The 22,756-nt window shown below is 43.4% G+C and overlaps 1 protein-coding gene across 1 annotated transcript; it reads left to right on the forward strand.

Annotated features, from left to right (window-relative positions):
* Positions 1–2,913: 2,913 nt before the first annotated feature.
* Positions 2,914–16,727, forward strand: PNLIP (pancreatic lipase). Its single transcript, XM_016212115.2, has 12 exons — positions 2,914–2,959; positions 4,040–4,194; positions 4,998–5,120; positions 7,026–7,160; positions 7,838–7,949; positions 9,175–9,294; positions 9,415–9,534; positions 10,227–10,345; positions 12,435–12,564; positions 13,635–13,743; positions 14,287–14,451; positions 16,664–16,727. Exons 1-12 carry the CDS (start codon positions 2,914–2,916, stop codon positions 16,725–16,727), a joined length of 1,398 nt encoding a protein of 465 aa, XP_016067601.2.
* The last annotated feature ends 6,029 nt before the right edge of the window (positions 16,728–22,756 follow it).

Raw genomic sequence — 22,756 nt, forward strand, 5'->3', positions numbered from 1 at the left:
CCTTTCTTTCCCTTACTTGGAGTTTGGTATCACAAGCTTTTCAGAATCAGAGTCTAAACTTATATCAATATTTAACTCCTCTGCAATCAAAGCTATGGGATTAGAAACGTCCAAATTTGGCGTTTTTATTTTTAAATGTCCAAGGTTTTAGAGTCAAAGCTGAGTCAATGTTATATAATGCACTGCTGAGTCCAGGAATTATTTTTCAATTAGAGCCCACTTTCAAGGCCATGAGCTTCCTGGGGAAGCTCTGCCATGGCTCTGTTACCTTCTACAAGGCCCGCCTTCTAGCCTGCAATCCCAAGATGTGAAAAATAACAAAGGCTGATGGGGAGCAGAGTTTTGGTAGGAGCTCCAGTCCACCTACCTGTGGTATTTGAAAGTTCCCTCATATCCAGCAGACTGAACTGCTTCAATCACACATAAATTGCACCTAGGGGCCCAGGCAATGTTGGATAAGTTTTCACTAAGCCTTGAGGTATATCATATGGCCTCAGATTACTTGTGGAAACAATGGTCACTACCAGGACTGAACTGGAAAATGCCCACTAACGTTAAAGTTCTACAGAAATGGAATGAAGAATTGAGCAGTTAATTTTTATAATTTGGGAGGTGGCAGGAAAGGGCATTTTTAAAACCAAGAATTAGAAAAAATCTGTTGAAGTCTGTTATGCATAAGTACCATCCAGATCCCATGGTAAAATTTATATCCAAGGATTCAATGTTTGTTACCTGAACTGTTCTTAAAAGTAGGAGAAATCATCCTACAATACAATAATCTCTATTGGTTAAGGTAATGCTAGTTGCTATAACTCTGAAATATCAGTGCTTTAAAACAATGGGAATTTATTTCTTGCTCCAAATTGGTCTTCATGATTCATGACTGGCTTTCCTCTAAGCAGGGAACCCAGGCTCCTTCCATCTTGTGGCTCTGACAGCTTCAACATATGGCCTTCAAGGTCACCGTACTTGTCTGCATCAAGCCACGGAAGGCAAGGCATGTGAGGATCATGTGTGGCTTTTTATGAACAGGACTAGGACTGGTGCACATCTATGCACTGACAGCTAATTGGCCAGAAGTTGATCATGTGGTTCATCTCCCTGCAAGGGAGGTTAGGTAATAGGGTCCAGTTCTATTCCATATAAGAAGAGGCCACCAACCTCTGCCACATACTCTATAAACAGACAGCCCTAGATAGCTCATTAGTGGTCTAAACGAAACAATAGGACTGATAAAATATTACAACACAGCTAAAGGGTTCAGCAAGATTGAATTTAGAAGTCATTCATCCAGAGCACACCTGATAGACTGCTGGTTATGTACAATTCCCTTCTTTGCTTTTCTAACAGTTTTGGAAATTAAATCTTCCCAAAACATTCTAAAATTTGAACCTATTTTAGTTTATAAAATGATTCCCCATGGGCTCTAGTCTCTGTCTCAGAATTTGGTGACTTTTGGTCCTAATTCTACAGCCTCTATTGAACAAAGGTCACCCAAATTATGGATTAAATTTTGTACTATCTAAAAGGCCAACTTAGAAATTTTGTGTGAATTATTTGATAATTCACACAGAATATATTTTACTTCATATTAAACCCAAAAGTGAACTCACTTTTTGGGGGGTTGTTGGCTTGGTTGCTTGTTTTGAGTAAAAAGTGCTTCAGACAAACCAGTTCTTTATTGTGAGATTATATAGGCAGGCAGCTCAAACTATAGCAAGTATGCAAAACAAACTGCTTTTTATTTTCATTCCCCCATTTGTTCATTCACTCAACAGGGATACGTTAAGCGGCTGCTACGTGCTATGCATGGACTCCTTTCTTGTCCCTTCTGTCCTGATTTTAACATTTCTCTTGCCCAACTTTCTTGAACTTTCCTCATGGACAAGTAATTTTATTGGCTTTTTTCTGTACCTGTAAACTTTGTCAGGGAACTGAATTATTTGACCATTTTTGACCTGTAAATGTGGCAACTTCACATGACCGAATCTGTATCTGTAATGCTGTCAGACTAAATGGCGACAGTGTCTTAAATTTATGGTATCCCATTACCATCTTTAAAAAATGTATTTTAAGCCATCCGTCTCCCACTGAAAATATCCCCGCTCGTTTCTATCAAATACTTCTCGTTCAGACGATTTTCCCCAAACCATTTCTTCCAAGCCGAACTTCATTTTTCTCCCTCACTCGTAATTTCCTTCGGCGGTGGGGTCGCTGATTTCACCTCTACCCTCTTAGAAGTATCTTCAGTTCCTTTTGTCAGTTCATTTATTCCATGTTATCGTTGAGAAATAAACTAGTTCCATGGGCTGTTAAACTGAAATACCAAGTGCTTCCCTAAGAGGAATGAAGTCCCTTGAAGAATTGCCTCTTTCTGTGGGGGTGAGGCAAGGTTAAAGGAAAGCGGCCGGGCCCGCTTTGGTGTTTGTTTTCAAGAGCGCTGCCGTCCAACCTGTGAAAACAGCCCAGTTTCACACGCGCGCGGGGCGGCGCCCAGGGCTGCAGGTCTCAGGAGAGGCCGCCCGGGAGCCGGGCCACCGCGGAACGTCGGGGCTCCTGAGCCCCGCAATCAGAGGGGGGAGAGCTGAGCCTATCTGCCCTTCTCCCACCTCCCACAGGCCCGCGGGAAACTGGGCCTGCTCTATCAGCTTCGGTTTGTTTATGATTACAGTTGGGATCGCACCCTTGGGCCGCTCGGGGAGATAAGCTTCACCTATAAAAGGGCCTCCGGGCGCTGGCCAGCTGTGCGGGGCCCCACGGAACTGCCACGGTGAGTGAGTGGGGGACACATCTTCCAGGCTCGGTTTAGGAGTGTTTACCCATTTCCCCCCCAAGGTCTAGCCCGACTTGAATTATGCCATTTTTTTGAAAACGAATGAAGCCAGATTCACTCATGTTTTTAACTTTGTTTAGATGCTTCTCCTCTGGACAGTTTCGCTGCTGCTGGGCACAGCAGTAGGTAAGTAAACATATGCATATGGAGCGCAGAGCTTTCCAGAAGGGCTGCGACATGTGTTCAAGGCCCGGGGAGTGCGAGCAGAGCAATCACGGTGTGTGGGGAGCGAGGGGCACCCGGAGAGAGGCTGCCACACAAGAGCTAAGACGCCCAGTAGAGTTGGAATTTCAGATGAACAGCAACGATGTGATAGTTTTCTCTAAAAAAAATACCCATTGTTTACATGATACTCTAACTTGTATTTTTATTTACTTAATTCAGCAACCCTAGCTTGGTGTCACGTGGGGTTTGAACCCTGGTTCCACCAGCCACAAATGTATTCCCTTGAAAATCCTCAGCCTCCCGGGGCATATGCGCCCACGCCTCCCACAGGCCCGTGAGACTTAGGGAACATAGTCGTGTGAATCATCTCGCCCAGCACCTGGCACGTAGTAAGACCTCAAGAACGCAGCGCCCCCAGCAGCCCCTCCTCCCCCTGGTGCTCTAGGCTTTTCCTGCTCAGGACCCTTCCTTGTGTTGTTCTTTTACGGGGAAACATTTAAGCCTCGAGTGGAGTGCAACCATGGATTTTCTGTTTGATTATTTGTGAGCAGGCTCTTCATGAAGGGAAGCCAGGGTGCCCTTTTAACATAGGTGAGGGACCTAAATATTCAGCCATTTGGAGATATAAAGTTTTGGCCCTTGCATGAAATGAGTTCTCATCCAAAGCCCAAAGCCTAGAGTTGAGATACCCACCTCCTCTCCAAGGCCCGGGGACACAAAGCTGCTTCTCTCTTGGGCACCAATGGCTGGAGAAAGACGTCTGAGTTGAGAGGCCAAATGGGACCCCGCACAGGTCTGCACAGAGAGGCCAAGGGAGTGAGGTGGTCCCACGCGGTTGAAATGAGAAGCAGCAGCCTGCCTTGAGCTCGGATGTAGTCTGTTGATGCCGTTTTGTGAACGTGTAGATAGGAAGACGTTTGGGGGTAGAGAGGAAGAATATATGCCACAAAATATCATTGAACTCATATTTTTCCAGAGAGACCATTAAAAAGAGCATTCTGCTTAAACTAATATCCTCGAAACCCTTCTGGGTGATTGCAGGGAAAGAAATCTGCTTCCAAAGGCTTGGCTGCTTCAGCGACGATGCCCCCTGGGCAGGAATTGTGGAAAGGCCCCTGAAAATGTTGCCCTGGGGCCCCAAAGAGGTCAACACCCGCTTCCTCCTGTACACCAACGAGAACCCCGACTCCTTTCAGGTAAGAGGGCTCATTGCCTTTAGAACTAAGTTTCAACTGTTTTATATCATGAGGATACTGAATATTAAGTCTTCTAAAAGGAATAAGTCAGTGGAATTTACATCTTTGTAGACTTTTAGAACTGTGAGCTTAAGTATTATTTTATGTAACCTTCATTATAGGAGGTCTAGTACCTTGATATTGTTCATATCCTACCTCTATGGTACCATTTAATAAATAATTTAAATATGGATATATGTATACTTATATATATAATCTCTCAATATTATATATACTCTTCCTACATATTTTTTTAAATCTTCACCTGAGGATGTGCTTAGAGAGAGGAAGAGAGAGATAAAGAGAGAGAGGGAGAGAGAGGGTGGGGGACATCTATATGAGAAAGAAACATTAGCCAGTTGCCTCCCATAGCCGCCCACCTGGGAATCGAACCAGCAACCTTTGAATGCAGGAGACAATGCTCCAACCCACCGAGCCGCTCCGGCCGGGCTCTTCCAACATATTTTATGTGTATAAAATATAGACAGACACACACAAACCCTTTCATCGCGTGGAGGTGAGGCCCTTACCTGCAATATTATAGCAGACGTACCGTCGTAAGCTGAGCAACTGCAAAGATGCTGTGAACCTGGAGAGGAGTGTCGGGGTGGCGCCTGCAGGCAGCTTGGCTGAAATGAGAGGACCGTTGCCCGCAAGGCCCCCAACCCGGGCGGTCTCCTCCCCCTATGCCTCCCTCCACGTACAGACAGTTCTACTGGAGTCTGGAAGAAACTCCACATTCAATGCTTTTCTCCCCCAAATAGGAACTTGTTGCAGATCCATCAACTATCGGGTCCTCCAATTTCAAAATGGATAGGAAAACCCGCTTCATTATTCATGGATTCATAGACAAGGGAGAAGAAAACTGGCTGTCCAATATGTGCAAGGTGAGGCGAGGTCATCTCTTCAGGGGTCATTAACCAGGGGGAAGGCACAGCCCCGACCAATCAGGGCAAATGTTGGCCATGGTGACACTGGAGGAGCCTCTGATCCCGCTGGGCCTGGGGTGCCCAGGGAATGTTCAGGAGGTAGAGGGGTGGGAGGGCCTGGCACCGTCAGGGCAGTTAGGTTGGCAGGCATTTGGAGGTTCTGGGTAGTAGTTATTCAGTAAGGAACACAGAAATATTTTAAAATTTAGCAACACATGTTGCCATATTGATACAACATGGGTTGCATTTTCAATAGCTTTTCGTTTTTTTTAATAGGTTTTCATTTCTTTATGAAGAGCTAATATAACTCATTTTGCCCAAAAGAATGATTTTCCTTTGATTTTTCACTTGCTACTCTGTGGTTTCCTGTGGTAGCCATATCTAGGCAAGCTTGTAGGTTTTCATTTCCAGCTTCTGTTGTTTCCACCGTAGCAGTGGTCCTATTTTCTTTCATTTGTCCTTGGCTATGTGCCCTGTGATAATGAAGAATTAAAAAAGGCAGGAAATGAAACAGAACAAAGTTTCCCGGGAACTGCTAGGCAACTGCCCAAGGAACATTACCATTGATTCATTTACTCACCAAGCTCCTGGGGCCAGCCGTTACAGAGGGGCAGTCACTTCTTCAGCGGTCTCAAGGGAAAAGACACAAAGGTCCTTATAATGCCGTTTAATTTCAGACCTGTCTCTGACTCAAGCCAAAGGCTGACTTGAGACAATTCCAGTTTCTGCTGATCCTGAAGACAGCCAAAAGGAATAGGCTAATTCACATCACAAGTTTAGAAATAATCGGTAAAACCATAATGTATCTTCTAAAATAACTTAAAGTTGATGATTATGGGGGGGCGGGTAATAAATTTCTATAGAAAAGTGATGAAAAAACTAAGTGATTCTCAGCTCATAGGAATGTAGACCTTTAGATAGGTGTATATGATTTATTTCTGAGATCTCAAAAGCAGGTGTGTTTTTCTTGCCTTTGGTTCATCTTTGATGACGTTGCTGTACCCCGATGGAGAAAAGTGGATTCAACTCCAAGGTTAAAGGTCCTAGATTCTAGCCTGACTCTGTCCATGACATTAGCACATTGTTTTCCCTCTCTGAATTTTTCTATCAGTAAAATGATAAAGTTGGAGATGGTTTCTAAGGTTGCTTCATTCTTCTCAAATTCTTCTTGGAAAAAAATGGTGGGAATATTGATAAGCACACACTCAAACAAACAAAATTCCTGCCAGATGTAACATTCATGAAACTATCCTAGACCCCATCAAACAAAGCTTCCAGTAGGTATCCAGTAGATTTTGCTTTTATGTGAAATAACTCCAGTAATATACCAAAAAAAAGCATTTGTCTAAAAGCTTTGATTAGTTTTTCCATTATGGAAAAGCTTACTCATTTACCTTCAATATAATTAATAGTTAAGGGAGTCCCAACATAGTCTTTCATTTATTCATTCATTCAACATTTATTGAGCACCTACTATGCGCCAGGAGCTGTTCAGGGCACTGAGGATACAGCAGTGAACAAGCCAGGCAATGTCCTAGGGACGATGTAGTCTTAGGACATTATGAAGCTCTAATGAGGCAGCCCACTATACCACATTTTACATATTTTCCCCTGAAACAGGTGTCTGTGTAGCTGTTATAGTAAAAGTCTCAAGAACCCAGTTCCCATTATGGCCAAACCTCCCATTTGGAGTCAATGTTAAACTTTAAAAGGGAATCCATATCCATAACAGACAAGAAGATTGTTCATTGCGTTGGGGTTAAAAGCCAGCGTGATATTGAAAATCCTAGTCCTCAAATGCACTCATTGGGAATTAATAAAGATTCTGAATCGCTTACCCATTTATTGTGCCTCTCCCACCAGAACCTGTTTAAGGTGGAAAGCGTGAACTGCATTTGTGTGGATTGGAAAAGTGGCTCCCGAACGGGGTACACGCAGGCCTCCCAGAACATCAGGATCGTGGGGGCGGAAGTGGCGTACTTCATTGAAGTCCTTCAGGTAACTTCGTGTGCAAAAGCCCGCGCACATTGCTCTCTGGATTCTCTCCCAAAGAGCAACAAAAAAATGCTGTAGGTATGATAACAGCTAATGACATTTCCCTGCTGAGATTGACTTTCCCCTTGGTTGGAAAACAAATGCAAAAAAAAAAAATCCAGCTCTGGGCTGCATCAATATCCCTATTGAGGTCAATAAGCTAGTTTTTCTTAAATGTGATATTATTCAAGCAACCAGGTAGATTGTTTCTATTGAATTCCGCAGCATTTCTTTTAATTTTACCAAATTATTAAACCAAGTTGACATGATAATATCAGCCTCAAGATTAAACTAGTTTTTTTATTTTTTAAGAGAAACACAATGATAACACGCTAACCTTATTTATTAACTAAAAACGGAGAAACTGTGAAAGTTGAACATGCCTAACTAATTGCCTTCATTATTATTTTCTAATCCAAGTACTTACTTTACTCCCTCTGGGTAACAATTCCTCGCATCCATCAAAGGGTCTCTCTACATCATGAAACAACAAAGAGAGCCCTACTTCTACCAGTTTAAATGCTAAGGCCATCACCATTTTCTATTATAATGGAAAACATTTCTAAAAATTAATTGCTTTGAGGGGGGAGGACGTTTCCCGGGAACTCGCAGTCCTGGGAAACACAGCCTCTCCCCCGCAGTCGGCCTTCGGGTACTCGCCTTCCAACGTCCACATCATCGGCCACAGCCTGGGCTCCCACGCCGCCGGGGAGGCCGGCAGGAGGACCAACGGGACCGTCGCGCGCATCACAGGTTGGTCGGAACAGCAAAAGCTCCAAAACCAAACCACGCGGTGTCTGCAGAGGTGGAAATTTGTACAGCCTGCTTCTTACCTTAGGACACAGGCTTCCACATTTTCTGAATTGAGCAGCATGATCCGAAACGGGTGTCTGCTGAGCCCTTGTGAATTTTTAATTGATACCAATCTTCGGCCTGCAGAGCCGCGTTTCACATATAAATATTGCACGTGACTAAAATGTGAATTAAAAACATCTAGAGGTCTTAGTCATATCTATTGTCCCTTTTTCAAGCATTCACCAAAAAAGGACAAGTTTTATGAACAGGATAAACAGCATAAATAATAGAGTAAATAATAAATAGAATTAAACCCAAAGAGCTCAAAAAAGTATAATTAATTTTATTCTGCTTCAATAGCAATTGATAATTAGCCCAATTTTCATCAAGCACAACCCAAGAGCCGAGTGGGGGGCAGGTGGTCACGAGGCCCTGGGCTGCCAGTTCTGCATGCTGCTAATTAGATAAAATATATTATTTTACAAATCTCAGACTGCTCACATTTGGCCAGTGGGGTCCCATGTTGGATACTCAGGTCCTACAGCAACCCTGTAAGTTTATAAGAAAGACTTTGCTATCCTGCCTCTGAGAAATGACTCTTTCAGGAAATGGCCACTTTCCCACTCTAGCCTCCTAGTCTGATTTTCTTTTTAATACTTTGGACAAGTTGGTTACGTTTGGATTGGTGGAAGCATCGCGAATGCCCATCATTAATTAGCTGGAGAAAATGTTCTTTCCCATAGTCTGCAAATGCTTACGAGATTCTAGCCAGCCAGGCACTGTGTGAGCCTGCGGTCCTGGTGACCGTGAAAGCCAAGGTCCTTGCCCTCATGGGAGGTCAGAGGATAGTGGGGACTCCCTTAGCCTGAGCAGCTTTTAGGAGCCCAGTGTTTCCCAGAGCCTGGCTTTTTCCTTATAGCTGCTGCTATAAGGATTGTCCCAGTGACTTAAGTATCCACAAGTAAAGCAAAATTCCACGGTTTGAGGAAAATTCACTTTAATGTGAATAGTAAATTAGATACAGATTTCCCTTCAGAAAATGGTAAGGTCGGAAGGAACTGGCTGAACGCTCATGCACAGCCCCCGATGCCCCCCAATGGTGGCGCTCAGGCCTGTGACTGGAGTACAGGCCCAGGCCCAGGTGCGCCGCTGGATGTTAACGTGACACCTCTCGCTTCCTTAGGTTTGGACCCAGCCGAACCTTGCTTTGAGGGGACACCCGAGTTAGTCCGACTGGACGCCAGCGATGCCCAATTTGTGGATGTAATTCACACGGACGCTGCCCCCATCGTCCCCAACATGGGTGAGTCCCTCAATTCGCCCTCCTAGGGTGGCTTATAAATCTATCCATTAGAGCATTTTAGAGGGCTTCCGGTCCATACAGTGACATCATCTTTTTTTTCCATATTTTTAAATTCCTCAGGGTTTGGAATGAGCCAAACTGCGGGACACCTGGATTTCTTTCCAAATGGAGGGATAGAAATGCCCGGGTGTCAGAAGAACATTCTCTCTCAGATTGTTGACATTGAGGGCATCTGGGAAGGTAAAACCATTGGGTGCATGAGAGGTTCTTCTCGGGGGACAGTTTGTGTTTTGTTTTGCTAAACTTGCTAAATATTTTGGCATTGTACAAGCCTCATATTTTTATAACAAAGGACTTTTCATTGTATCCCCATGATATGGGCTTTTCATTGGGGGACGTAGCATGAGGAGACTCTAAGAAAGAAAACGTATTTGTAGTCAACTTTCCAAGGACTGAATTCAGAAAATTCATTGCTAAGTTATACTTATATCTACAAGATGTCCCCCCAAAGAATGTATACACACTTTAACAGCTGACAGCTCAATTGATGTGGCTTTCTTTTCAGATTTCACCCATTGGAATTAATAATGGAAGCCAAAGTGTGTATACATTTTGGGGGGAGACACCCTGTATATAGACCAATCTTTTCCTTCTAAAGTTATTTTCCATTTCAAAAAAGGATCTATTTTTCTATTTCCAAAATAATGCTATTTCCCATTAGCTATGATATAATTATTCTCATCTTATATAGTACTTAACTTCTAATTTCATCATGAACCACAAATGCAGTTCATAAATGATTTTGTCTTGTGACTACTATGAGTTCACACTAATTAGAAAATCTACTCAATAACTTAACTATATTCTGATCATGATGTTAACTTGGAAAACTCAAGTCTGTCACTGATGCGGAATCATGTCTGATTTCAAAGGCTCTCGTGACTTTTTTGCCTGTAATCACCTGAGAAGCTACAAGTATTACTCTGACAGCATCCTCAACCCTGATGGCTTTACCGGATTCCCCTGTACCTCTTACAGTTCTTTCACTGCAGTAAGTAGACGCCACCTTGACCCTAAAGACTTTTGTGGCCATCCTTTCTCATGGCTGGTGTGGTTTACGGCCCATAACATGCATTCAGTGGGGGTCACTATGTGACTGCCACATTATATAAACGTTTAGTCATATGGATTTCATTTAATAGTGATAAGGTACTGAGAACTTTCGAGAAATGAGCTTGTCTACTGAAATGTCTCATATCTGCCTTGTTGTCTCACTTCTGCACATGTCAGGTAAATGTTTAATCTTGTTTTGGAAATAATTCTAGGTTAAAAAAAATAGCCTATGGAAATCTGAGCTGTGGCTACAGGATGCTGATGAACATGGAAAATTTGCCTTAAACGTTGACATTATAAAACTATATAATAGTGGGTGTGTGTATATTTCTGTGCAATCGCATAATTGCCAAGATTTTTTCCCAAGTTTTCATCTTGTTTGGTGTTCTCCAGATATCTCTGTACCTTATGCTCTTTCAGAGTGATCTTGAGTATGACTTATCTGTGGCCTGTTTGTTTTTAATCGCCTTACCTTTCACTATAATTTTTTTCAAATAAAAATGTATAGCTTATGTCATTTAATAAATAAAATTTCAAGTAACATGCCAGGTAAGTCATAATGACCAAGGAGATGTGCCTTAGTGATGAAGAGAGATGATATGAATCTGGGTTCACCTTTAAAGTGCTGAATAGCTTGGGGCTAACTTCTCTGAGGCAGTTTCTTCATTTCTAAATGTAAAAATGGTAGATTTCATACGTTTGGTGGGAGGGTTTAATGAGATGACAAATGTCAATTGCTTAACCCAGAACCTAAAATATAATAATTAGTGGTCAACAAGGGGGGGTTATTTTGTGCACGCGTGTTTGGGGGAGTTGTGTGCCTGCTCTGTTCACAGTACAGCTCACATTCACAACCAAAACAACCCCCCTTCTTTGGTCTAACTTTATTTTTGTCTTCCCAAATCCCCGGTCCGTAGGTGATGGGGGAAACAACCAAGCAGAAGCTTTAGGCTTCATCCAGTTAAAACTCAGTCTGACTCAGTAATAGAATCAGTCCTTTTAGCTGACGCTCACACACTTTTATAAGAAAAACATTGTCCGTCTTGCAGATTTCTCAGCCTTTCTCTCCCAGCCGGCACTGGGCCAAGCGGTTAGGGTGGTGGTGGTGGTGGTGGTGGTGAGCATGGGTTGGGCGGAGGGGGAGCTTGGGGCTCTGCCTTCTTGATGGGCCCCAGCGAATGTCTGCTGCTGGAGTCTGGGGGCATCTGCTCCCCTGGCTCCGGCGATGCCCTCAGAGAGCTTGGGCCATTCCTCCTGCAGGCTCAGGCTCAGGCTCAGGCTCCCCTCGCTTCTACTGGGTGCAGGCCCTCTGCTCCGCCCAGCCCCTGCCTGGTCCATTGACCCTGGAGACGAGCAGCCTTGCCTTCCATCGTGGAAACTGCTGTCTGTCTGTCCCACTCTGTTCCTCCCTTCCCCTCTCTTCTTCCCACAGTTCCTCGGCCCCGGTTCCTACACGCTATCCATCTTCCCTAGACCCAACCTTATGGCTGATCCTTAACAGCCAATCTGGGCCATTTTCTCTCCACACCCAGAGGGCTCTGAGATCTGGATTCTTTAGACTTTGCTATGCTAAGTGGGAGTTAAAGGGATTGAGGAAAAGCTGTCTTTTGAGGCTGTTGTACTCCTCCTGGGTCCTATTTTGCTGATCAAAAACTGATTTTCACCTCCTGCTCTGTCTCTGGCAAACTTTTCTAAAATAAATTCTAACCACCTGCAGGCGGATGGATGTGTTGGGGCAACCGGGGCAAGAGGGAAAAGACTGAACTATGTAGATATAAATATAGACCCAAGTTCCCATTTGTGTGCTTTTCAGAGTTTTGTAGTACTGTGTTAATTCACAGCGAAGTTGCTGATTCATCACCGTAAATAACAAGGTGCATTTTAACCTTTGCTGAGACACTTCAATCCCCTTTTACCATCAGAACAGAATTGGCTTTAGAATATTTGAATTGTAACAACACATGAGAAAAAGATGATGCCCTGTTATAAGAATTCACTGCTTCATTCATCTCCTTTATTTCCCCTAGAACAAGTGCTTCCCCTGTCCCAGCGAAGGCTGCCCACAGATGGGCCATTACGCTGACAGATTTCCCGACAAAACAAAGGGAATAGGCCAGACGTTTTATCTAAACACCGGTGATGCCAGCAGTTTTGCCCGTAAGTCTCCATCTGATTTGCCTTAGATTCTTAATGCTGTGACTCAGCATGCCCAGTGAGAACGCATGAAATTGCTTTTTCTGTGCAGAAGTTTTAAACCCCCCTCCCCAGTGTGGAGAACTACTCAGATGCTGCGCTCAGCTAATTTGGATGGTAGAACAGGGTTTAGGGGCTGAACTATGGATGAAACCAAAATTCACATTTGATCCTGGTGCTGAATTCAGGAGGCTGCTTCTTTCCAGCCTCTTCAGAGTCAGTCCACATTTCAGTGAGCAGAATTCTGAAGTTTTATATAAAGAGAAAAGCAATCGAGGAGAGAGATGGCCAGGCTGTGGGGATGGAGAGGAATGGACAGATTCAAGGGGTATTTAGGGTGGCAGACCCCGTGGGTGCTGGGAATTAAGGGTGCCTGCGTGGTGGAGCATGGGGACAGGCTCCAGGTTTCTCTTCTAGCTAACAGAAGAAGACAAATCTTTGGTTGGGAACCAGTGAGGCTCGCTGCATTATAAAAACTAAACCCAAATTTTATCCCACCCCCAATACTCCAGGAGAGTTCAAAATGGGGAAAAAACGCTAGTTTACTATTGACTGGTACCATCAATCGGCTACCACAAACTCATACATTTCCAATGGCAATGAAAAGTTGAGTTGTAGAATTTTAAAAATAAATGTAGATCATTTAGATGAAAAGATGACAGTGCTCTAAAATGTGATCTATGAAAATGAATTAAACTGATGAGAATGTCATAGTCTACTATTTTCTACTATGTTTTAACATAAAGTTCTTTTAATATTTAAGAACAAAGTGTTAGGTTAAAAAATTGAAACCAAAATATATTACCTTTTCCTCTGTCTTGAAATCTATTGACTTTGGAGAGATTCCATGCTCTTCCCCTCCCCCAGTGCCTGTCCTATGAACATTTAGATAAAGGAACGTTTATGGCTATTAGAACTATCAATACCATACATGTTATTCAGAATTTAGCAGTCGTGGAATTCAAGTTAACCTGTTTTCAGTGTGTCTTCACTGCAAGCTGACACTTTGCAAATCCCCCCCCCCCTCCTTGCAGGTTGGAGGTATAAGGTAACTGTCACTCTGTCTGGAAAGAAAGTTAGAGGACACGTGCTGGTTTCTTTGTTTGGAGACAGAGGAAACTCTAAGCAGTACGAAATTTTCAAGTGAGTAAAACATAACTCTTAAGCTTCTTAAGTGTTGGGATGCCTCGCACAGTCTGTGTATGTTATGGATGTTAGAGTTTATCGGTTATGATCGGAGCTTATGCACTGCCACATATCATCAAAAAGAAGAGATTGTTTCACCCGGGCACCTTAATACATTCTATAATTTTGTTTCTATTTTTTTTCTCTGCTATTTTCTGAGAAAACCCCTGATGTTTACTTTGATGAGTGGTATTATCAGTAAATAATTATTCTGTCCACAAAACAATTGAGAAAAGATGATATAATGATGTCATCACTTATTAAATTATGGGAGGATTATGACTAAAACATGTTTGAAGTTTTATTAAAGTAAGAATGACTTTAAAGTAATGTGAGTTATTGATGGCAGACAAGCTACCACTGACTTCACGTACCTGTCTGCTCTTATTTAATACATTAGAATGACAAATGTACTGTTATCATACTAGGCATATATATATATGTATATATGTATATTTATGTATATTCATGTATGTTTTTATTAACTTTTTAATTCCCAAGGGGCGTTCTCCGACCAGAAGGTATTCTTTCCAATGAATTTGACTCAGATGTGGATGTTGGGAATTTGCAGATGGTTAAATTTGTTTGGTATAACAATATAATCAACCCAACTCTTCCCAAAGTGGGAGCATCCCAGATCACAGTGGAAAGAAACGATGGAAAAACGTAAGTATTAAAAATCCAAAGAGATTTGAAGTGCTGAATCATGTTTATAGTTTTATTCCCACTGGAAGTTGGCTTTAAGGTAAATCCCCTGCAATGGTTCTCCCACTTCCCACCCACAGCGGCTTCCTGATACCTTTTGTTTCTTTAGGAGAAAGTGTAGGACTCTAGGAAAACAGCTTGGATAGATTTGTAGATGAGTGTTGTGTCATAATCTAAGGTGAGAAGAATAGTTTCATTTAGCTGCTGTGCCTTGTGCTATGTGTATACTTAATATGTGCATCTTCCCCAAATGTCCTGGGTTCACCAAATTGCCACTTAAATTATCGGGAAAACACTTAACCTATCAAGGAATATAAAAAGGCTATTCTGGATCTTACTGAAGACAAAGGCCAACCTTTAGTTCTAACCAAGACTAAAGTGTCTGTGAGCCAAAGGATATTTACCATTGGTGAACCACCAGAAAAAAATGAGCTGATGATAATGATAATCATCACAAAACCAACATTAGCCCAGTGATTTGCATATAAAGCCAAATTCTGAGGCCCAGTATTATGCTTCTTTTGTCATCAAGTCATTCAGTCCCATAAAAGCCCAAGGAGGGGCCTTTCGCTTCTGGCAAAAATGGAGTAACAGTGACTGAATTTACCTTCCCAACTACAACAACCAAAAATTCAGAGAAAAAAATAAAATAACAGTTTCTAGACACTGAACATCAGGCAACAAAGGAAAATGATCCCTGAGAGGCAAGAAACAAATAAGGTGAAGCCTTACAATTGTTCCAGACAGAAAGTATATTTGAAGAAATAACAGCTCCAAATTTTTCAAACTTGAGGAAAACTATAAACTAACAGATCCAAGTGATATAACAAGAAACATGAAGAAAACTTACCAACATACATCAAAATCAAATTACTCAAAACTAGTTATAAAGAGGAAATCTTAAAAGTAGCCAGGAGAAAACTATACATTACATACAGAGAAATAAGGCTAATAATTACAGCAAATATCTCATCAGAAATGCAAGTGAGAAGACAGTGAAACAACATCTTGAAAGTACTGAAAGGAAAAAACTGGTAACCTAGAATTCTATACCCACAAAAATATCTTTCAAAGATAAAGATGGAATAAAAACTTTTCAGATATACCAAAGCTGAAAGAATTTATCACCAGCATGAGAAGTGTTAACGGAAGTTCTTCAGGAAGAGGGAAATGTACCAGTTGGAAAAGACAAAAGAGTGCACACATTTTTATTTCAAATCATACAAAATTCTGTACAATTCAAATGAGTCCAAAGTGACAGCAGATCAGCGGTTGCCTGGGGAGGGGGGAAGAAGAAAAAAGATAGGAAGGAAAGATGACAAAGGAGCAGGAGGAAAATTTGGGGGTGATAGATATGCTTACTCTCTTGATTGTGGTGATGGGAGGTAGTTACCATTAATATCCCATTTTATAGATAATTAAATGAAGGCTTAGTGCCAGAATTCATATACAGGAAATTTGACTCCAATAAATTCTTAACTGCTACAAAACAAATTCAGTCCACCCTTACTCATATATAGTTATTATGTGCCCTTCATTTCCTGTGTCCCTTATCAATATTAGTTTTTTAAGCTTTAATTTGCCATTTGTGAGTTGCCAGCCATCATACCACAGGGAAGGAAATGAAGACGAAGAGAAAAGAGCATTTTCTGAGGACTTTCATGTGCCAAGAAACTTACATATGCTTATATATTAAAGAAAATTAGCCCCAAAGCATCCTAAGTATTGTTCAGTCTTAATGAGCACAATTAGTCATTTCAGTTGAGTTTCTGAACTAAAATAAGAATGTCTAGCCAATGGAACACCAGGGCCTCGGAATTTTTACTTTGGCTGATTTCTTATCACGCTGTTGACTTTACTCTTCCTCAGGTGTGTTGGTTGACAATGTGCCAGGTGTCTAATAGGTGCTTCCAGAATGTGACAAATGAGTCTTCCTTGTCCTTTGAGGTGTCCAATGACACCTCCTCTCTCTACTGCTGCACAGCTATAAAACAGATTGGAAAGGAGAACCTAGTCCTTTACACGGAAGAGAGGTGTTCCCTCTGCCAGTGTCTGGTCTCAGGCACACGTGTGCCCCTCACTCAGGTGGAGGGGAGAGCAGCGCTTGGCCTCATGCTCAACACACTGACTGTGGGCCACAAGGAGCTGACTTTTCATTGTTTTCTCTCCACAGATTCAACTTCTGTAGTCAAGCAACTGTGAGGGAAGATGTTCTGCTCACTCTCACTCCATGTTAGGAGCCTGCTGACATCTGGCCACTGAATCTTATTGCTAATAAAATCTATTGGTGAAGCAATACATTCCTTTCTTTGTCATCATGAGTCCATTTTTCCAACGAAACTTTTAGATACGGTGATTAAAACCCAAAATTTGGAGTTAGTCTGAAGAACCACAAATGACTGTTGAATTTTGCTACATGTGATGTGGCAGTGAGCTTAGAAATATTGTATCATGCCCATTACTACTATTACTGAGTCAGTCTGATTACTTAAGGCAGATGTCCAGATCCAAAATGACCCCCTCTGGGTTGACACACGTGGCAAGTACCCACTTTTGCTGCCTTTTCACCTTCGGCTCTTACTCAAACATCTCAGGAGAGGTGACACATAAGGAGGTGAGGACTGGGCATTTCTGATGCTCCCTAATAGCTCCCAGTGGGGCTCCCTCAAACCCCTCTCCTTTCTGCAGCCTCTTTGATTTTTCTAAAGCACAGATCAAAGATCTTCCCAACGGTCCCCAAGATAGAATCCATATTCCTTAGTGAGCCTTGCAAGGGCCCCCTTGGTCTAGTTTTCACCTAGGATTCCAGCATCATCTCTCACCACATTCTTTCTGGAAACTACATTCTGACACTGTCCCCTAAAAGGGCCTTAATGTCAGAGGCTGCTGGACGTTTGCTCAAACTCTTCCTCTCCCTAGGCTGTTCTTTCCCCTGTCTTCCTGTCTATTTAACTCCTACTAATTAACTTTCTATCTGTGTAGACATCGCTTCTTCCAGGAAGACTTTCTTCACCTCCATTACCCACACCCATGAAGGCTGGATTATAGGCCACCCCACTGCATTCCCACTGTACCCAGGACTTCCTTCATCTCAGCACTTCTCTCTCCAAACCAGTTGCTTGTTTACTTCCCTCTATATCCCATTTGTAAATTCCTTAAGGTGTTTGCATGTTGTATGTGCCCGGTACAATTGAATGCAGGTGAGTGTCTAGGCTATGAGAAAGATTTAGAAAACAGCTTTCTCAGAACAAACACTTCTTTGGAATGAAGGGGCTCTGAGAACCCAGCTTGAACCAACCCTACTCTTCTCCCAGAATTCATAAGATGGTTCTCTATTGAGATGACAAGGTACCTGATCATTCTGAACTTGAAACTGAAGGAGGAAACAAAGACAGAGCTGATTGGCTGGAGGAAACAGTGATTTGGCGCCATCTGGATGTGTAGATATGGCAAATGACAGCTGGAGACCTCATCTTTACCTCTGTGACCTTCAAGGAGTTGCACATTTTAAAGACAGGAGAGCTGCCCAGTGGAAATGAAGTCATACTTTCAAAAGCCATCCACAGATTTGTATAAATACAAATTCTGAATTCCTGAAGCTGAGCGGGGTATAAGTTTATTCAACATATTTCAGTTGTTATTTATTGCTTGAAAGCCTCACCTAAAAATATTTCCATCTGGTGTGGAATGAATTCATTGGTCTAGGAGGCTCTAAAGGAGAGGCAGTTTAGATCCCAGTCTTGCCTAGGGCTTGGTCCAATGATATCCCCCAGGGCATTTAAACAGGAGCCAGTGTATTAGAGTACAGTGCATAGGGACGAAATGTGGGTGTTGGGAAAGAACACACCCTTAACTGATGCTGTGTGCCCAAGAATGGTGACAGTGAGTGCATGTCAGCTGCTCTCTCTGAATCCCAGGCCTGGCTGAGCTGGGTCCCTATATTGGTTAGCTACTGCTGCATAACAAACCACCACCATACTCAGTGGCATGAAACAATAAGCACATATTGGTAATCTCTGGGTTAGTTGGGTGCTTCTTCTGGTCTTGGCTGGATTCACTCATGTGTCTGTGGTCAGAGTGTGTTGAGTCAGCAGTGCTGTTAATCTTGCCTGGGTCCCTCATATAATTGGGGGTCACCTGGCTTTGATTCAGTCATTTAATGACTGAATCAAGTCATACATCTAGCCAAAGGGAAGAGGAAATAGACTTCAGTTGTTGACAAAAGGAGCTACAAGATCACATTGCAGAGGGTGAGGATATTCGGGGGAAGAGTGAAGAACTGTGGCCATCTTCACAATCCACCTACCACCTTCTCTAACCTGTTTCTCCATCCTGGAGAAGCCAGGGGCTGGGGAAGAAACAGGTCAGTTGTCAGAAGAGCTTTTACAGTGATGGGTCAACCTGGGCTCCAGTCTCAGGCCTCCTTACGCTGCTGTCCCCAGAAGGGAGGGCCCCTTTTGGTTCACTCACTTTTGACTTTCTCCATGGCAGCATGCTTCTTGTCAAACAACTAATGCCAGCGAATGGAGAGCTACTTCTTCTCACCTTAAAACAACACAACAGTCTGGTCAGATTTGCTCATCAGGAAATGCAGTCTCCATAGTCACCATTCACTTTTTCTTAAAAGTTTTATTAAATTTATTGGGGTGACACTGGTTAATAAAATTATATAGGTCCCAGTGTACAATCAGCATATCGCACTGTGTGTTCACCACCCAAGGTCAAGTCCCCTTCCTTCACCATATATTTGACCCCCTTTATCTTCTTCTACCTCCCCTCCACCCCCTTTCCCTCTGGTAACCACCATACCGTTGTCTGTGAGTTTTTGTTTGTCTGTCTTGTTTGTTCATTTATTGCTTGCAGTTTTATATCCCACATATAAGTGAAAACATATGGTTCTTGACTTTTTCCATCTGACTTATTTCACTTAGCATGATATTCTCAATATCATTCACTCTCATGAACTCATGCAAATCACCTCTTTGTTATTTAAAGATGTGATAAACACAAGACTTTTAAAGAAATGCCCCACACCAGCACTGAGCAACCAACTGTGCACTGTTGTACAAATTTAGCACAGTCAGCTGATTTAGAATTGCTATTTTCTTATTGCAGAACCACACCCCCTGGCAGTGGCTGCCCAGCTCACAACTTCAGCTCCATCTCTGGCTGCATGGGGTGGGTCCCCTCAGCCTGGCCTGCCCAATAGGAGCCACTCCCCATTGCTAACTAATTCAGGGGCAGCTCCTGACCTAACCAGGCCAATCGCCTGGTAATTAAGAGTTCTGAGCTGAGATGCACAAAGCCAGGGGGCCCCTGCAGCAGAATCAGGCCCAAGGCAGAGGGGACCTGAGGATAACTGAGGTCTCCAGAATGGCCCCATTCCTTGGGCTTCCCTGGGTCTCATGGTTGAACAATTTCATGGATTCCATGACCTTCCTCAATATTCTTTCAATAAATCTCTCACTTTTAAAAAATGTAGCTAACCAGATTGATTTCTGTTGCTTACAACCAATAGAACCACAGCATTCCTCTAAAAACTTACCTGTTTAAAGAGCTAATGGCCTCTACTTCACTGTTGTTTTGGGGGAGAGGGGGAGAATAGCTAACATACACAGACACATGTGAAGTCGACAGAGCTTTGGTCCCTGAAATCAACTTTAGGCATTTATCCCACAGATACACCATCCATGGGGAAAGTGACAAATGTATATGAATATTCACTAAGGCATTGTTTTTAATAGTAAAATATTGGAAACAACCAAATGTTCATCAATAGGAGACACACCAGCTCCCATCACCTTTAGGTGGTTTCAATCACTGAACCCCCCAGGTAGGGTCCTTTCCCTTGGGGTGGGCATGGAGCCCACAGGTGAACTTGGTAGTGAGGCGAGCTAAAAAAAAAAAAACACAAAAGGGCTCAGGGACCTTAGCCCTGGGCAAACTGTGACAGGTCATGTATAATTATTTCTCCTAAATCTAGCCGGATATTCACATTCTTCCTGCTTTTTTTAATAATAACATCTCTTTTTACTCTCCTTCTCAAACCTGTGCCCTCTCACCTTTCTCTGCCCTAAAACTCACCGAGAATAGGGGTAAATGCCCATGAACTCCATTTGTGGCACATTAATTCTTTCATTAACTCATAAGCACATCAGTGCCAGGCCTAGTTCCAGCAGCTGGGGTGCAGCAGTGGCCAAAACAGGTGAGGTCTCTGTCTTCGGGGAATTGCATTCTAGGCGGGAGAAGCACGACTGCAAGTAAGTAAGCAGGTAACTAAGGTATAGTTAGAACTTGTCTCCGAGATCTGAAGGGAACACGGTGCTGGGCAGTGGGGGCCTGGGGTCAAGTGGGGAGGCTGGCAGTGGAGAGGCGTCAGGGGTGGCCAGAGGTGGCCTCGCTGAAGAGGTGACATTAAAGCTAATTGTTGAATTACAAGAAGGATCCAGCCCAACAGAGGTCTAGGGAAGAGAGTTGTAGGCCATGGGAACAGTAAGAGCAAAGGCCCCGAGGTGGGAAAGGCCCAGACATGTTGGACTGTGTGGCCACGTGTGGAAGGCAAGATGGGAGGCGGGAAGTGAAGGGGCACGAGAGGCAGTCAGGGTCATCCAACGCCTCCCACTGACCCGTTTACCTACTTACTCACCACTAGGGTATCCGAAATCTCCTCCTGCACCAGCACTGCCCCGTCAAAGGGAAGCATACAGGCCTTGGACGTCACCGGCCTGCGTAAAGTGCTCGGCCCCTTCCTAGACCAGCTGAGCAGACTTCCAAAGTTTAAAAATGTCATTGTTTAGGTCAACCAGGTAGCTCAAGTGTGGCAGTTCAGCAGGAAATGTATTTTCTCTTTTGACTCATTCTATGTAAATAATTTTCCTATTCTATGTGGTTCACACGCAGCAGATCTTGTTGCTAACTTGCTCAGGATAACTGAACATTCAGCAACTCCTTGTTTCACTCTGTACAGACTGGATTCAAATCCCTTGCCATTGCTCATTACCTATGTGACTTTGGAGGCAGCTTATTTCTCTCTCTGTGCCTCAGTTTCCACATATGCAAAGGGAGGCAAATGATGGTACCGATTTCGTGGGGTTGTTGTAAGCCTTAAATTAGGGAACACGTGTGAAGCGCTTGATTGCTCACTCTCAGCCTTAACAACTGTTGCTGACTGTTCTCTGTCATTCCGGGGAGTCCTTTCAGTTTTCTTAATGGGAGCCCCTCCACCTGCCCCACAGTGTTCTGGTGACTTGGGAGGAGTGTGGACTTGGACAAAGAGGCGTATGTAACGTGGGGGTGGGATTGGGCCCCAGTGGTGTTTGCTGTGGGGAGGCTTATCTGCCTGCTGTGAGAACTGGCCGGGCTGCTTGCAGATGCGCATCTGCGGGTCATTCATGACGGCCTCACAGGGGCCGAGTCCTACAGGACAGGTGCGCAACATTCAGAGGACCTGGGGAAACTCAGCAGATGTGACATTGTGTGGTGACGTGGGCTTTTAGAGGCTCCTGAACCCAGCTCTTCAAAATTACAGTGTCCTCTGGCCAGTGTGGCTCAGTTGGTTGGGTGTCTTTCCAGGCACCAAAAGGTTGCAGGTTCAGTTCCCATTCAGGGTGCATGCCCATGTTATGGTCTTGATCCCTGGTTGGGGGCATGCAGGAGGCAGCCAACAGATGTTTTTTATTTTTTTTATTTTTTTTAATCTTCACAGGAGGATATTTTTCCCATTGCTTCATTGCTTTTCAGAGAGAGTGGGAGGGAGAGAGGGAGAGAAAAAGAGAGAGAAACATCAATGTGAGAGAGACACATTGACTGGTTGCCTCCTGCATGCCCCCAACCGAGACCAGGGTCAAGCCTGCAACCGAGGTACATGCCCTTGGCTGGAATTGAACCCGGGACCCGTCAGTCCACAGGCTGACGCTCTCACCACTGAGCCAAACCGGCTAGGGCACCAAATGATGTTTTGCTTTCACATCAGTGTCTCTCTCTCTGTCTCTCTTTCTCTCTCTTCTCTCTCTAAAAAATCAATCAAAATATTGTTATAAAAATCACAGTGGGGCAATAGAACAATTGCTGTTGTTTTCAATCATTATGCTCTGAGTTGGTTCATTGCAAAGCAGTAGATAACTGGGCCGGGTACATGAGGGATTGTGGTCAGAGGCTACTGTGGGTGCTGCTGGATCTGTCTCCAAAGCTCATGTGCTTGGGTATTACTAGACTACCAGAGACAGAGACAGAGACAGAGACAGAGACAGAGACAGAGACAGAGACA

The sequence above is a fragment of the Miniopterus natalensis genome, chromosome 14 (genome assembly GCF_054644295.1).
Source record: "Miniopterus natalensis isolate mMinNat1 chromosome 14, mMinNat1.hap1, whole genome shotgun sequence".
Lineage (NCBI taxonomy): Eukaryota > Metazoa > Chordata > Mammalia > Chiroptera > Miniopteridae > Miniopterus > Miniopterus natalensis.

Coding starts and splice junctions, on each gene's coding strand:
- PNLIP (XM_016212115.2), top strand. CDS start 2,914: ATGCTTCTCCTCTGGACAGTTTCGCTGCTGCTGGGCACAGCAGTAG. Junction 2,960..4,039: donor GCTGCTGGGCACAGCAGTAG/GTAAGTAAACAT, acceptor GGGTGATTGCAG/GGAAAGAAATCTGCTTCCAA. Junction 10,346..12,434: donor CTTACAGTTCTTTCACTGCA/GTAAGTAGACGC, acceptor TATTTCCCCTAG/AACAAGTGCTTCCCCTGTCC.